This window comes from Lissotriton helveticus, chromosome 8 (genome assembly GCF_964261635.1).
Source record: "Lissotriton helveticus chromosome 8, aLisHel1.1, whole genome shotgun sequence".
Classification (NCBI taxonomy): Eukaryota; Metazoa; Chordata; class Amphibia; order Caudata; family Salamandridae; genus Lissotriton; species Lissotriton helveticus.
This window is the reverse complement of record NC_136069.1, coordinates 1,244,583,846-1,244,598,211: the sequence shown is the minus strand read 5'-3', so window position 1 is coordinate 1,244,598,211 and position 14,366 is coordinate 1,244,583,846. Positions and strand designations below refer to the sequence as shown.

The 14,366-nt window shown below is 43.9% G+C and overlaps 1 protein-coding gene across 2 annotated transcripts in view; it reads right to left on the bottom strand.

Moving 5' to 3' along the window:
• CYFIP1 (cytoplasmic FMR1 interacting protein 1) overlaps positions 1-14,366 on the bottom strand; it is a 488,976-nt gene that overhangs the window by 298,392 nt on the left and 176,218 nt on the right. For both annotated transcript variants that reach the window (XM_078658231.1, XM_078658230.1), the window contains exon 18: positions 12,784-12,880. In XM_078658231.1, the coding sequence (XP_078514357.1) occupies positions 12,784-12,880 (97 nt within the window). The remainder of the gene's footprint in view (positions 1-12,783; positions 12,881-14,366) is intronic.

The window sequence follows — 14,366 nt, the reverse complement described above, 5'->3', positions numbered from 1 at the left end:
CAGGCGCAGAGTGTTCTTGGTCGCTTAATCGCGGGCGCACTCTGGAAGTCAGGCAGCCTTTGTTTGGACGTGGGCGGGGCTCGTTAAAGAAACAGGAAGTAACCGCCGAGGAGGACGTCCGAAACATGCAGGCTCCACGCTGAAGTCCCGGGGGGCTTCAGAGAGACCGGGCGAAAGAGCGAGGGCAGACTGCATGGCAACAGAGGCAACACGGGGCTCCCGAGTGGTGAGGAGACCCCTGAGGCGTGCCAAAAGACGGCCCAGGAACCTGCACACCGAGCCGGTAAGTGAGAGCTTGCAGGCGGGGCGGGGCGGGGGGGGGGGATTGTCTGTGCGTGTACTCTCGTGTGTGGGCGGCGGCGGCGGGCGGCAGGGGGCGGGGGGGGCCTGGGGAGGTGTAGTGTGTGTCTGTATGTGTGCGCTCGTGTCTGCCTGCGTGTGCATGTGTTGTGAACAGCCTGCTCTGTGTGTGTGTGTGTGTGTAGGTGCGGCGGCGAAGGGGGGGGGGAGGGAGGAGGTGTGGCTGTGACTGTGATGTGCGCGGCTGTGATGTGCGCATGCGTGAGTGTGCGCGTGCAAGCAGCTGAATCCAGCCGGGGAGAAGCGCGTGCACCTTCTCGTCCGTCCTTCCCTCCAGACAGGTGACTATACGTCTCCGTCCCTGGAAGGCATTCTTTGGATGCTTATTCCAGGGCGAGACCTAAAAATGTACTCTTACGTTTATAAACTGGTGTCAGGTTTTGATTGTGTTGTGTTCCTTACTTGCCTGTTGTTTTGGCACTTATGCGCCAGGACGCCCCTTAGCTGGGCCAGCTGTGCGCAATACAAATGTATGTAACATAACATAACATAACATGACATAACTTATAAATGTTTCACATGTTTTCCTTTGATTAAATAAGGCTGACTGCTCTGTGCCACAGCTACCCAGGAACGAGCTAACGGATTTCTTAAAGGACTGATAAAGAGTGTGATATTATGACATGGTGAAATCTCAAAGCCACACCACATAATAATCCACTTTCCTATAGGCAACTTGGGTTGACCGACCTTAAAGCTAGGCTGGTCAAAGAAAACATTACTTTTCTAAATGCCTTAATTCACTTAATTCACTTCAACTCACTGTATGGTGAGGCTGTAGCAAATTAATCAGTTTTTACCTTCCTAGTGTTTAGTTAAAAAAAATAACCGGTGGGCAAGAGCAAAGCTTAGACTAGGTGCCAATCAATGTGTCAGTTACAGCTTGGTTGAATGGCAGTAAGGGTTCAGAGTCTGTAAAATGTCAGTAAGAACAATAGTTTTGAACTCCACTGACGGATTTGTAGATCTAGAACCTCAGCAGTATCTCTGATCTCAACAGTAATGGAAGCACTTTCGTCCATTAGTGGCCTGGAGGTCGGATTGGGTTGGGACGCCAACCCAGTTTCAAGGGAAGTATCAACCACACTGGCCTCTGGTAAGTCCATATACAAATGGTTATCGTAGTATGGGGAAAATCATCTCCATCAACTCTGTTGTCATCTCCGAAAAGTTGGTGTAGCAACTGGGGTGGCTTTGTGGTAGGGGCAGTGTTTCGTCTAACATAGATTAAATGGAAAACAGGGGTGTCAGAATGACGTCTGGAAGTGGCAGAGCGAAGTTCGGCTCAGATTCAAGTATCAGCAAAGGGCCCCTGTCCGGCGGCAAGACTAACATCTAAGGAACCGGCACAGGTCATGGAGCCAGAGCAGAAATCAGCACGACAGTCGGTACAGGACCCGAGGTATAAGCAGCGACGATGACAGATTTGCAGGTGGCAACCAGACTGGAAGCCCATGCAGATCCTTGGGGCAAGAAGACACACTAAAGGGAACCAAAAATGTGCCACAAATGTGCAACATGACCACTATAAAGGCATGAACCTGCTGCGGTGTCACCAATGACCCGGAGAATTTTGAGTGCACCTGGACTAATTGTGAAATTGCCTCCTCGACTCGGAGCGAGACCGAGTGGCTCCTTTACGCCCTCACAACTTCACTGTTGATAGAGAGTAGCGCGTTGGGGATGGGAAAGTCCCAATTGGTGCTCTTGTCCTTCTGCTTCGACCTGGACTTTGACTTACTAGACGACCTCCATCAGGAAGAGAAAATGTTGCAGGAAAGATAATGAGACCAGAAACAAATTCACGCCACCATCTTCGATTGGTACTAGCTGGGATTTTTGTGTCGGTCTGCGACATATAGATTAACTTCACAATCACAGATCACCTTTGGGTTCATGACAGTGCATTCTTCACATGGCTTGGTGTCATTTCCCGAGCCCAAATAACAAAAGCACTCTCAACCCTGTCTATCACTGGCATCTGCTTCTGACAGTAGCAGCATGTTCGAACTCTGCAGTTTTAGGCTGGACTTTATTCCCTGGCACAGTGGATTTGAATTTCTGATGAAAAATTGTCACTGACAAAAAGGAGTGGATCACTGGATCCACGATCTGTCACTTCCAGGAAGGAACATGGAGGAAATCAACATGAAGCCACACAGCACATGGGGACACTGCTGGGAAACCTTACACATCCAGTCTGTCACCTGGGGATATTCTACAGGTGGGGAATCAGCTGTTAGAATTAACCATCAGAAAAAAAGATTCTGAATTAGGTGCTGGTCAAAAATTTCAACCTTTCAATAAAAAACCCAAATAGCACCAATGTTCCATTTCAGCTTTTCCTGAATAGGTTACCCCCTTTGGAGAAGTGCATGAATCAACACAATGTAAACTTTCACCTGTGGGTTTATTCTAAGATTGCTGGGATTTCAATGTAATGAGGGTATAGAGAGTGAGTATGAGATAAAAACAAGAGGCAAGTCCCTGGATTATCTGTGACTAGAGTATCACTGATCCTGATAAGCTGCCACTTCTCTGTTATCTCTCTATTTTGCCATTGTAATCTCAGTGTAGAAGTAACAATTTTAGTATGCATAAAGCACTTTCTTTTCAACCTACGCTCTTCTTGTGAAGTGGCACTGTAATGCGCCTTACACCACCTAAGAGACTTGAGCATATTCTTGTACAGGAAAAGTGACCAACAAAGTCTTAATGAAAGTGCCTATTTTCCTGGAAAAATAAAGCCAGCATGAGTTAAGGATTTGGAAAATGCATTTCCACCACATTCCCCCCTAAAACAAATGCAATACACTTCAGAAATGACCTTCGAGATTTCAGTACCCTGCTGAAGTGTCAAACCGAAGGATTGGTTCTGTACTGTAGCTTGCCTGCATTTATATGTACAAAGAGAAGGTTTTGTGACTTTAGAGACTCCATGAGTAGCCAGAATCACTGAGTATATCTGTTAAGTATGGACGGATAGCTTCATGTAAGGGCTTGTAAATGAAGAAGCAAATATTACCAGTGATTTTTGCCGTTATAGATAACCAGTGGAGGATGTGAAGTATGAGATCGATGTGGTCGTATACTCCTGGGTAGGGAACTTGCCTTGTTTAGAATGGCTTTAAGGGGGCAATTGGCGTTTAATGGACTCCTGCTAAAATTGCATTTCTGAAGTCTAGTCTTGAGAAGACTAAAGCATGGACTTCTGTTTTAAGATCATCAGTAAAATGGGAAGTTGCATTTTCTTGAAGGTATGAAGGTGGGCTTAGATGGGTTTTGCCACATTGTTGATGTGAGGGATTAATATAGAAGTATAATCCAAAGGGAAACCTAAAGATTTCGCAGATGGTTGATGTTGTTGAAAAACTCTATTAGTTCATGGATTTCAGGAGATTAGAACTGCATTTATACTGGAGGGATGTTGAAAGAAGGAGGAATTCTGTTTTCTGAGGGTCCAGAAGATGGACGTTCTCATGCAGTCATATGTGTACGTGGAATAGGCAGCATCTTAGAGCAGAGATATCTTTGTTTGCTGATGGTTTTTCAAGTTCAATTGTTTATCGTTGGTGTATGGCAACAGCTCATTTTCTTAAGGTTAGTCTTAAGGGCTCCATGTACAGACTGAATACATTTGGAATCAGTCCTTGAGGGACCCTACAAATCATTCTGGTGGTGGTTGAGGAGTCTTCTCCCAACTTCACTAACTGGGATCTGTTGATCAGGAAGGATGTAAACAATGTAGGACGTGGTTAGGGAAGCCCAAGAAATGCTGAATGTCTGGTGTAGCCCTCTATGATTAACTATGCCAAAGGCTGCAGATTGTTCGAGAAGCTCTTCTGGATAGAAGCTTCTTTTGTCCAGAATATGAAATACATTGTCCGTCACCACTATGGCTACTGTTTTAATGCTAGAACCTGGTCTGAATCCGGACTGCTAGATGGCTAGGACATGTTCTTTTGAGATTCTGTTGTTCAGTTGGTTGGCCACTATTTCTTCTATGGCTACTGTTTTTTTCTATGGCTTTCCCTAGCTCTGACAAGTGAAATACTGGTCAATAATTTGCTTTATGACTGGGGTCGAGCTAAGATATTTTGACTATGGGGGAGATGTACTGGTCTTCAGTGCAGTTGGGAACAAACCTTGATCTAGTGAGGCATTGATTTTTTTTTGATTTTTTTTTATTTCAAGTCATTTTTATTGAAGTAGTAAACAAAGAAAAGACATTACACTAATTCTTCCGTTCCAGACATTATCAAGTCAGTTGTTGATGGACAATCACAGAAAGGAAAATAAAATGACAGTAACATAGAATAAATCAACTCAGCTTGCATCTTCGCGGTACAGATACATACATAACACTCAGTAGGTAAAGGTAGCTGTGTGGGCTCTAGTAGATTACAGCAGATATGCTCTTCAGTACCACAGGACAATTAACAGAATTACATATGACTCTTCAAGGTGGCTCATAGTGGAATGAGGATGCATCTAGTGCTCTCCAAAGCTTTCTATTAGACGGTTTCCATGTAGCTGCCTGTAGCGCCGGGTTATTGGCACCTCTCAGGAATTACAGCCACTCCTGCCAAATTTTGAAGTTTACCTCCTTTGCACTTTTCCACTTGCATAGTACCACTTTGCATGCCAATGTTAACATTAAGTCCAAAAGCAGGCGGTCTTGGTCATTTGGCAGCTGCGGATCCAGTGCCCCCAGAATAACATAGGCAAAGTCCTGTACAGGTCTTATCTTGAATACGTGGTGAATGCATTCAAATATTTTCCCCCAGTATATACTTAAAGAAGGACAGTTGAATAGCATGTGTGCAAGGTCCCCCGACCCTGAGTGGCAGTTCCAGCATGTAGGCGAATCCCTTAAATTACACTTGAAGAGCCTATCTGGGGTCCAAAATGCCCTATTTATTAGCATGTACTTTGTTTGGAATAGAATGGGTGAGACTTTGTGGGTAAGAGCCGTCTTATGAATCAAATCCCAGTCAAAATCTATGCCTGTAAAATTCGGTTCAGCTTCCCACTTCAGTTCCACCTTTATATGAGTTTTCCTTGGTAAGGGCAATAATAGTTTATACACCCTAGAAACGAAGTGGCCCGCATATATGAGACGCGGAATATGAGTCATTAGCCATGGTGTATAGGGAGAGAAATTACGTGCAGTTAGTATCGCTTTAATTTTCAGGAAATCATAGAAGTCCATCGGAGTAAGATCATACTTCTGCTGCAAGGTCGAGAACGGTAGTGGTGCCCTCCCCTCGTATAGATCCCCCACCAATTTAATACCCTTCTTGGACCATGAGTCCCAGGAGAGTATACTGCCCTTATGTTTGAGATATGGATTTCTCCATAGGGACATGAAAGATGACTTAGCGAAGATCAACTTAGTTTTATGTGACTGATCGAGCCTAAGCAGAGCCCTCCTAGTATTTAATAGTATATATTTAGAATGTGGTAAGTGCGATAGGTCCATAGTGAGTAGGGTTTCAAGAGGGGCATGGTTCACTAGAGATTCCTCTATATTAATCCAAATTGGTGTGTAGAGTGGTGATTTCATCAACCATTGAGCTCCTTGTTTGCAAAGAAAGGCTGTCTGATAGTTCCTGAATGAAGGCAGACCCAAGCCTCCTCTATCTTTGGCTAATTGCAGCTTTTTTAATGAAATTCTGTCTTTTTTACCATCGCCATAGGAAAGTACCAAACAGTTGATCTACCTTAGTAACAAAGTTGTTCGAGAACGTCATTGGGAGCATACTGGCCAGATAGTTAACCAATGGAGTAGACATCATTTTGAGCGTCTCCGCTCTGCCCCACCAGGAGAGGAATTTTGGTGACCACCCTTCGAGTAGTGTGGAAATCTTTTTAAGAATCAGGTCTTCATTTATTTTCAGGGTGGTGATCAAATCTTTAGCAAAGTCTAAGCCCAGATATTTAAAACACTTAGGTTGCCATGTAAGGCCGGAGTCCCCAATAATTCCTTTATCACCAATATTGTTCAGGAGTTTGACCTCTGTTTTGTCCTTATTAAGTTTGTACCCAGATACTCTGGAAAACTCCTCAATGTCAGTCATGAGTGCAGGTGTAGCCTCTTCAGCTCTCTCAGACATAAACAGTACATCATCTGCATACGCAGTTAATTTAACCGTGCAATCCCCAAATGGAATGCCCACAATTTTGGGATCTTCCCTTATATGATATAAAAATGGTTCGATTGCTAATAAGAAAAGTGAGGGAGACAGGGGACATCCTTGCCTTGTTCCCTGCTTTAGACAGAAGGCAGAAGAGAAAGAGCCGCCAGCTCTAACTCTCGCTGAGGGGCAACAGTATAGGGACATTACTAGTCTTGTGAAAGTTTCCCCTAAGTTAAACTTGTGAAGGACTGCTTTAAGGAAGGACCAATCAACCTTGTCAAAGGCTTTCTCAGCATCAAGTGTTATTGCCGCTGTGGGTGTGCCTAGCAATTTTGCCTTTTCTAGGACGTGTGCCAGAATCCTCGTGTTGTCACTGGACAACCTATTTTTAAGGAAGCCTGCTTGAGAGGGATGGACTAGCTGGGGGAGGACCTTCTGGAGGCGGGCGGACAATATCATAGCCAGGATCTTGCAGTCTATATTAATCAGTGAAATTGGCCTATAATTTTTAGGGAGGGACGGGTCCTTCCCATCTTTGGCGAGTACTGCAATTATCGCTTCTGCCAATGTGCCTCTGACCGCAACCGAGTTATTTATTTCATGGAATAGATGTAGAAGGGGCTCTACCAGTAGGGAGGGGAAGGTTTTGTAAAATTTAGCCGTGAATCCATCCGGGCCTGGTGCCTTTCCTGATTTCAGATTTTTAATTGCATTCCCTATTTCTAGAGCACTAAATCGGGCCATTAAGACTTATTTGGTCTTCAGCAGAGAGTCGTGGAAGATCACATTCGTCTAAGTAACTCTTAATCTTGTCCTCCTCCACCGCTTTGTTCTTTGCATAAAGATCTTCATAGAAATCTTTGAACACCTCCGTTATTTTGTCAGGATCCGAGTGCAAGGATCCTAAGGCGTTTTTAATGACATTGATCGAATTCTTTTGGACTTTAAACTTCAAGTACGAGGCTAGACTCTTGCCAGCTTTATTAGATTCACAAATCTTAAATCTCCTTGTTTTGTCAAGCCAAACTCCCGCCCTCTCACCGACTAGCTTATTGTATTCGTATTTTTTATTTGCCAAGGCATGTAAAGACATATCATCCCTATCTTTCAGATGTTTACTCTCTAGGCTTGCAATTTCACTCTCTAAGGACTCCAGATGCACATTATAATTTTTGTTCATCGCTGACCTGATTTTAATGCACACCCCCCTTATAGTACTTTTCAATGCCTCCCATCTAGTGAGGTCAGATGTGTCCCCCATCTTGTTGTCCTGCAGATAGGAGGAGATCGCAGCTTGTATTGTGGCCCTATGTTGGTCATTGTTCAAAACTTCATCATTTAGGCGCCAAGACGTTTGACGAGAGGAGGGTTTAGCATTAGTTATGGATAAGGAGATGCACGAGTGGTCAGACATCACTCGGGGTTCTATGGTAGTAGATTCTATTCTGGGGACTCCGTTTTGCGTTATGAGGATGTAATCTATTCTAGAGTATGAATCATGTGGTGCAGAGTGAAAAGTGTAATCTCTCCCTGTGGGATTTTGAAGCCTCCACACATCTACTAAGTGAAAGCGTTGACATAAATTAAGGAAGGCTTTGTGTGATTTGTTTGTTTTGAAGGGACAGTGGGAGTCTCTCTCCAGTATTACATCCATTGGAAAATTGAAGTCCCCGGCCAGTACGTGAACAGCATTATCCGGGATATTTTCAATATGTTTATTCAGATTCTCCCAAAATTTAAGGTCGCTAGTATTAGGAGCATATACGTTCGTGACATAAAATTCTGTATTATCCCTACTCAGTTTGGCCGTGACCCATCTCCCATCGTCACTCGCTTCGAAGGACAAAAGCTCTACCTTAGATTTCCTTGCCACAAGTATCAAGACTCCACTCTTTTTGTTCACAGCCTCTGCCCCCACAACCTCGTTATAGAACTTATTTCTCAGGTGGTGGAATTGTTTAGATTCCAATTTCATCTCTTGAAGTAAAACAATGTCACCTTTCAATCTCCGTACATAATCTAAAACCTTTTGTCTCTTAATAGGTTGATTCAACCCTTTAACATTAAAGGATAATATCTTCATTTTGTCCACATTGCATACCCCCAACGGAGTATTAATTGTACTATGCGACATCAGGAGGTCCCATTCTCATAGTGCTAATATACATCTCACATGGTATCGACATTTCCCCAAGAACTAAAAGACCCCTGTGTACGGAGATATGACAGTAGAGCCTCCAACCTTCCTCACCACCAAGCATTAAAACAATAATGAACATGCAAGCACAAAGAAGCAAAAGCAAAAAACACAGGACACACATCCCAACCCCTAACCCCTTCATCCCCCCACCCACCCCACCCCACCTGTATGTAGTAGGCATGGTGACTGAAGAGAGACTACTGTGTAACCTCCCCGTGCGTATATATTTCAGATAAGTTTTGGAACAAGTAAATTCTCACACTAAATCAGTTGTCTACTGTTAACTAAGGCGACCTTGGGAAAGCACGTTAGCGGAACCAACATTTATAAGCCCCCTGAACAAGAAGTGAACAAGACGTGAGAATATCGAAGTATCTGCTGGGCATAGGGCGGATTTACGAAGACAACAACATCAACTGTCTTAGCCCTTCTAAGTACTAACTGGTAAGCATATCAACTTGTAGTCAGGTGTACATTACCTAACATTCGTTACGCTAGTAGGCGATAATAAAGACATATACATTGTCCATAACACATTAAAGATTGCAGACATCGAAGCAAAACCACTCAGATGCATGAGAGCTTGAAGCAGAGTTCAGTATTATCAAAACCCCTCCAACCAAGGGAAGGGGACACATGTGAAAGCTGCTGGGAAAGCGTCAGCAAAGATCGGTCACTTATAGCCTGAGGACAAAGCCTGTTCTCCTGAACCTTCAGGTTTGCTCGTTTCCATTTCCAGGTCCTCAGGGCCATCCAACATACGTTTCAATTTCAGGGGATCTGAAAAGATGTGTGGAGAACCTTGGATAATCACACGGTACTTTGCAGGACCCATAAAACCATACTGAAAACCCCTTTTCTTCAACAGTGGACGGAGTGCCAAGAACGCTTTTCTTACATCTACCGTCTCTTTACTAAAATCCTGCGAGATGTAAATTTTAGCAGACTTCCACAGGATATGGTTATTTTTTCGCATGAAGTCTAGAATTTGTTCAACATGTTGGTAGCGTAACGGCTTGCACACAATAGCTCTAGGGCCTTTTTGATTCTTATTGATCCTGCCCAGCACTCTGTGCGCCCTGTCAAATTCCAACGGATGGTGGAAGGTCAAGTTAGTAGCTTGGGTGAACCAGGACTCTAAGAAGGCCACGCAGTTCCCATGTTGATCTTCCGAACCTTCCGGAGCCCCAAAAATACGTAGGTTCCCCCTTCTGTTCCTGTCCTCCAATTCCGCGAGTTTACGAGTCGTTTGATCCGCAGCTATGCACAGACGCTTGATGGCATCACACGACTTGACCTCCATATCCTCGAGTTTGCTGATCCTTGACTCTGCCTCCAGCAGTTTTGCGTTGGTGTCGCGGTTATCCTGTCTGATCGCGGCCACTTCTTCTTTGGTCGCCTTCGCCAGGTCCCTTACTTCATCCAATCTACTAAGTATCAGATCGATCGGATCAGGGTTGCTCTTCCCCACTTTGTTGGGCGAATTCGGATTCGATTGGTCATATTTGAGCCTCTTCAAGCTTTTCATTAGTTCTTTATTCTCTGCCATGGCTGGTTATGGTGCAGACTTCTTAAGCGTTATGGAAGTCCTTTGTGGAGTTCACTTAGTTGCTAGTGTTCCAGTTCCTCTTCCTAGCCTGACACCAGTAGCCGCACAGCAACCATTCACGGCCACCTAGGATCCGATATAACAGTCGCGCTATCCGTTTGCTTCCTGCCCTTGTTCAGATGCCGTGAGGTAGTGTGCGCATTTCAAATGAGTCTGGAGACCTGCGTCGCCATTTTAGGAATCACCACGTGTATGTAACGCTTGTACTGGTAGAGATAATTGGAAGTACAGATGCTGCTTACACCTTCAATGGAGGTCTAGGAGGGTTAACTGCGTAATAGGTGCTAGCCCCAGAACTTAGATTCAGGCATTCACAGAATTTCCCTTTGCAGACACATGAGATAGTACAGGGCTCATTCGCAGACCATAGACTTCAAAACCGCTCCTCCAAAGTCAGTCATCCAGCACATAGACCCTGTATTATACAAGTGACAGCGGTCACAATTATTTCAGCAGTGTCATTTCTGGTTTTGAGATCATATTCCTGTCTCTCCTCCAGTCCTATCAGTATTTCAAAATTTCAAAACTCGCCAAAATTCGCCAAAAACCCACACGCCTCGGTCACTGCCGTTCCGATGGGCTGGTTGTCTGCCTATCCTTCCTTCCCCAATGCGCGCTGGTGACAATAGCGCCTGAGCCGTTTTCCTTACGATAGGGCATGGTGAGCCGTCGCACAAATAAATGAGGCCGCCATCTTGTGTAAGCGCTAGCAGCGTTTTACTTCACAGATCTTATTCCCCGAAGCGGGTGCAGGACTCACGCTTCCCTTCGCGAAGCCATCCCAGACCCGGTCCTCCACCGGAGCCCTCAGTGATCTGTCCTGATTCCGTGCGGGGTCCTCACATAGCGTCCGCTGACGTCCTGTGTGACCACGCGGTCTTCCGTCTGCCCTGGCTCGCCTCAGTTACCGGGGCGGAATCTTCAAACAGCCAAAACTCCACTTCCCTTCCACAGAAGTCCTCGGGCATACCCTCTGTCTGTTCCTCTTGCACTCCGGTTGCCGATTCTTCGGTATGCGACAGTATTGGGGTGATAATACTTGCTCCAAGATCGTTTAACGGCTACGCACGGGCAGAGAGCATTACGGAGCCGCCATCTCTCCTCGGCGTCCAAACCACGCCCCCTAGTGAGGCATTGATCAGGTCAAACCATATATCTTGAAAGATATGGAAAGTACGCTTGAGTAATTTGGCTAGTAAACAGTTGCAAAAGTAGTTTGCGAGTCTCAGGTATTTCATGTAATTTCTAGTTCCTCAGCAGGGATGGGTGATAAAGTATTTCAGAAATGGAAATGTTTTGGTAAGGGAGGAGTGGAAGAGACGTCTATATCCAAGTTGATTTTTATTAGACTAATTTTCTCCATGAAAAAAGTGTTTTCCTTTATATTGGACATAATTTCTGCATGTCGGGCTGAGATGTTGATGTTCCATAAGTGCGAGTGTGTTAAGCAGTGACAGAACAATATGTGCTCCTGAATGCAAGTAGATTTAGCAGAAGAGACAATGGATTTGTATTCTTTCCGTCGTTTCTTTTAGCTTGTTTGGCCATTTGGTCCAATTTTGAATTCCTCCATTCATTCTCCACTTCTCAGCCTGCTTCTTGCTTGGGTTAAAGACTCCGAAAACCAGGGCTATAGAGTTTTTGAGTTGCTGACTCTAGCTGTAATGGTTTCTCATTGCTGTAAGTGCCACCCTTGATAGTCTTACAGGGATTAGATTGTTGATTTTGTGGGTAATATAGCCATGGAGAATTAAAGAGGTGAACTTTTTCAGTTGACAAATGACTTGTTTTGACTGGCTTGGTAGCGTATGGGTTGGAATTATTGAAAATGCGAAACGGGATAGGCAAGTGGTCACATCAATTTATGACCTATTGAATGCTTGCATTGCAATGCATGAGGGACTAAGAATCACACATTAATTTTCTCACAGATGCACTGCACATAGAAAGCATTATTTTTTATTTTTACATTGCAGTAGGTTTTGCCAATGTTTTTATAGAATGTTCCTAAACCCTTCTTGAGACCACAAAGCAAGTACTTTTATTTCTGGAAGCAAATAAATATGCAGCCTGCAAGCAACCAACACAGCTGCTGTTCACCAACACATCTGTCAAGTCATACAGCCAGTGATCAGCATCTACGGGGATTTTTTTAAAACCAATTCCTCCATCTCCGCCCATGAATGAATGTGTACACTGGTATACTTCAATATTCTTGTTATTGGTATAATAAAAATTCAAATAAACATAGAAACTAAATAAGCATGCCATTTCTCAGTATTTGGGGACACTTGACACAAAGCTTTGTAAAAAGCATGTACCAAGTGGAGCAGAAAGTCAAATACATTTCAATCTATAACAAGGCTGTAATAATGAGAAATAGGGTGTCATGTATGCTCAAAGGATGTAAAAGGGCGTAAAAGGGCAACATCCTAGTAGAGTAAATTAAGAAGGATTTAACTTTCCTAACTCACCTCAGCTTCGATTTCATCATACAAGAACTGCTTCTTGAACTTTGTCAATGCATAATGTGCACTATCGTTGTAAAGGTCCAGGGAATAGAGAACATACCTATGCCAATGAAAAAAGACAAATTGATTTTTAATAAGATCAATCAAACAATGCAGTGATATTCAACGCATCAGCTTTCCTCCTGCTCCACAATGGAAAAAGTACTTAGCCATAAGTGCAGTTCTCCAGCTACAGAAAGCAACACTCTAAACAGGCAAATTTATTTAAAAAAATAAACTTACTTTAATGGTGTTTCAAAGATATTTTTCACATATTTATAACTAGTACTTATGGCAAAAGGTAATTACCTTTTAATCATTTACAATACAATTAAAACTCAAAATGATTATAATAGAGCATAAAAAATTGCACAATTACTAATGATTAAAAGCAGTGACACTTATGACCTTTTAAGGATTTTTGCCTTTCTCGTTGCATTATACTAAGCCCCATCAGCCTTGGGATGTAGGTGGGTGTATGTGTATCTTTATTTTTTTTTTACAAATTTAATAAGCAAATGTATTCCTTAAAAACTCAATTACTTGGTTTGTTTGCAGAACTTCTCTCTGTCTGCCCTTTGCTAACCTAGACGAAACATTAAAACGATGACAAAGACTGCTGTATCTAGCGAGCTGAACCCCTCCACACATTTTTCAATACCAGTGAGGTTATCAATGATGTAATATGTGAGGTCATAGCAGTGATTTTCGAAGTGTTTTTTTTTAATGGCCAGCGCAGGTAGCCAACGCTCGGCCACACAAGCTCTTCCAACTGTGCATGGCATGGAGTTGGCCACAGGTCTGTCCTACCCCAAGGAACAACCATTCCACTTTTTTTTTTGCAATTGTTTTTTGATCCTGCTGGACTCTCACGTGAGTAAGGGGGTCCCGCTGGCTCCTGCGAGAGTCCAGCAGGACGGCAGCAAACCAAACATTTTTAACCCGTTCCGTGCTCCCGTCAGCCAACGGCAGACGGAAGCAATCCCTCCCTGGTGCTGCGAACGACCGTTGGCCGTCGCAGCCCCGCCCACCCTTTTGAACGCCCGCACCACGGCGGAAATGCCGCTGCGGTTAAGGTGTTAAATCTCACCTGGGTGGGTCCCTCTGAAACACCCACACATTGCCCAGAGAGTCAGGGTACCCCTACTCTCCCCCTTGTGCATATTTTTCTAAAAATAAAATGAAAACATCTTAATTTTCAGGACACAGAGATCCGGTACCCGTGTCCTGTAATGAGGCTGCACCATTTATTTTTATGTTGCGGCCAGCCAATCAGAGCATACGCTCCTGTGGGACTTGTAGGTCCTTCTTGCGCCTGCAAGGCTGCCAACAGGCAAAAAGCCTCCTCAGCCAATCAGATCGCTCTATTCTATGAAGTTGCATGCCCACTGGAGTCCCACAAAACCAACCATCTAGACACCTATACATTTTTAACCTTCATTTCTTTAAAACTAATGTATGGATTTACATCAAATCACAAAAATGTTACTTTCTTTGTAAAGATCTAGCTTCCTGCCAAAGTTGGTTTAATGCCGTTAAGCCATTTT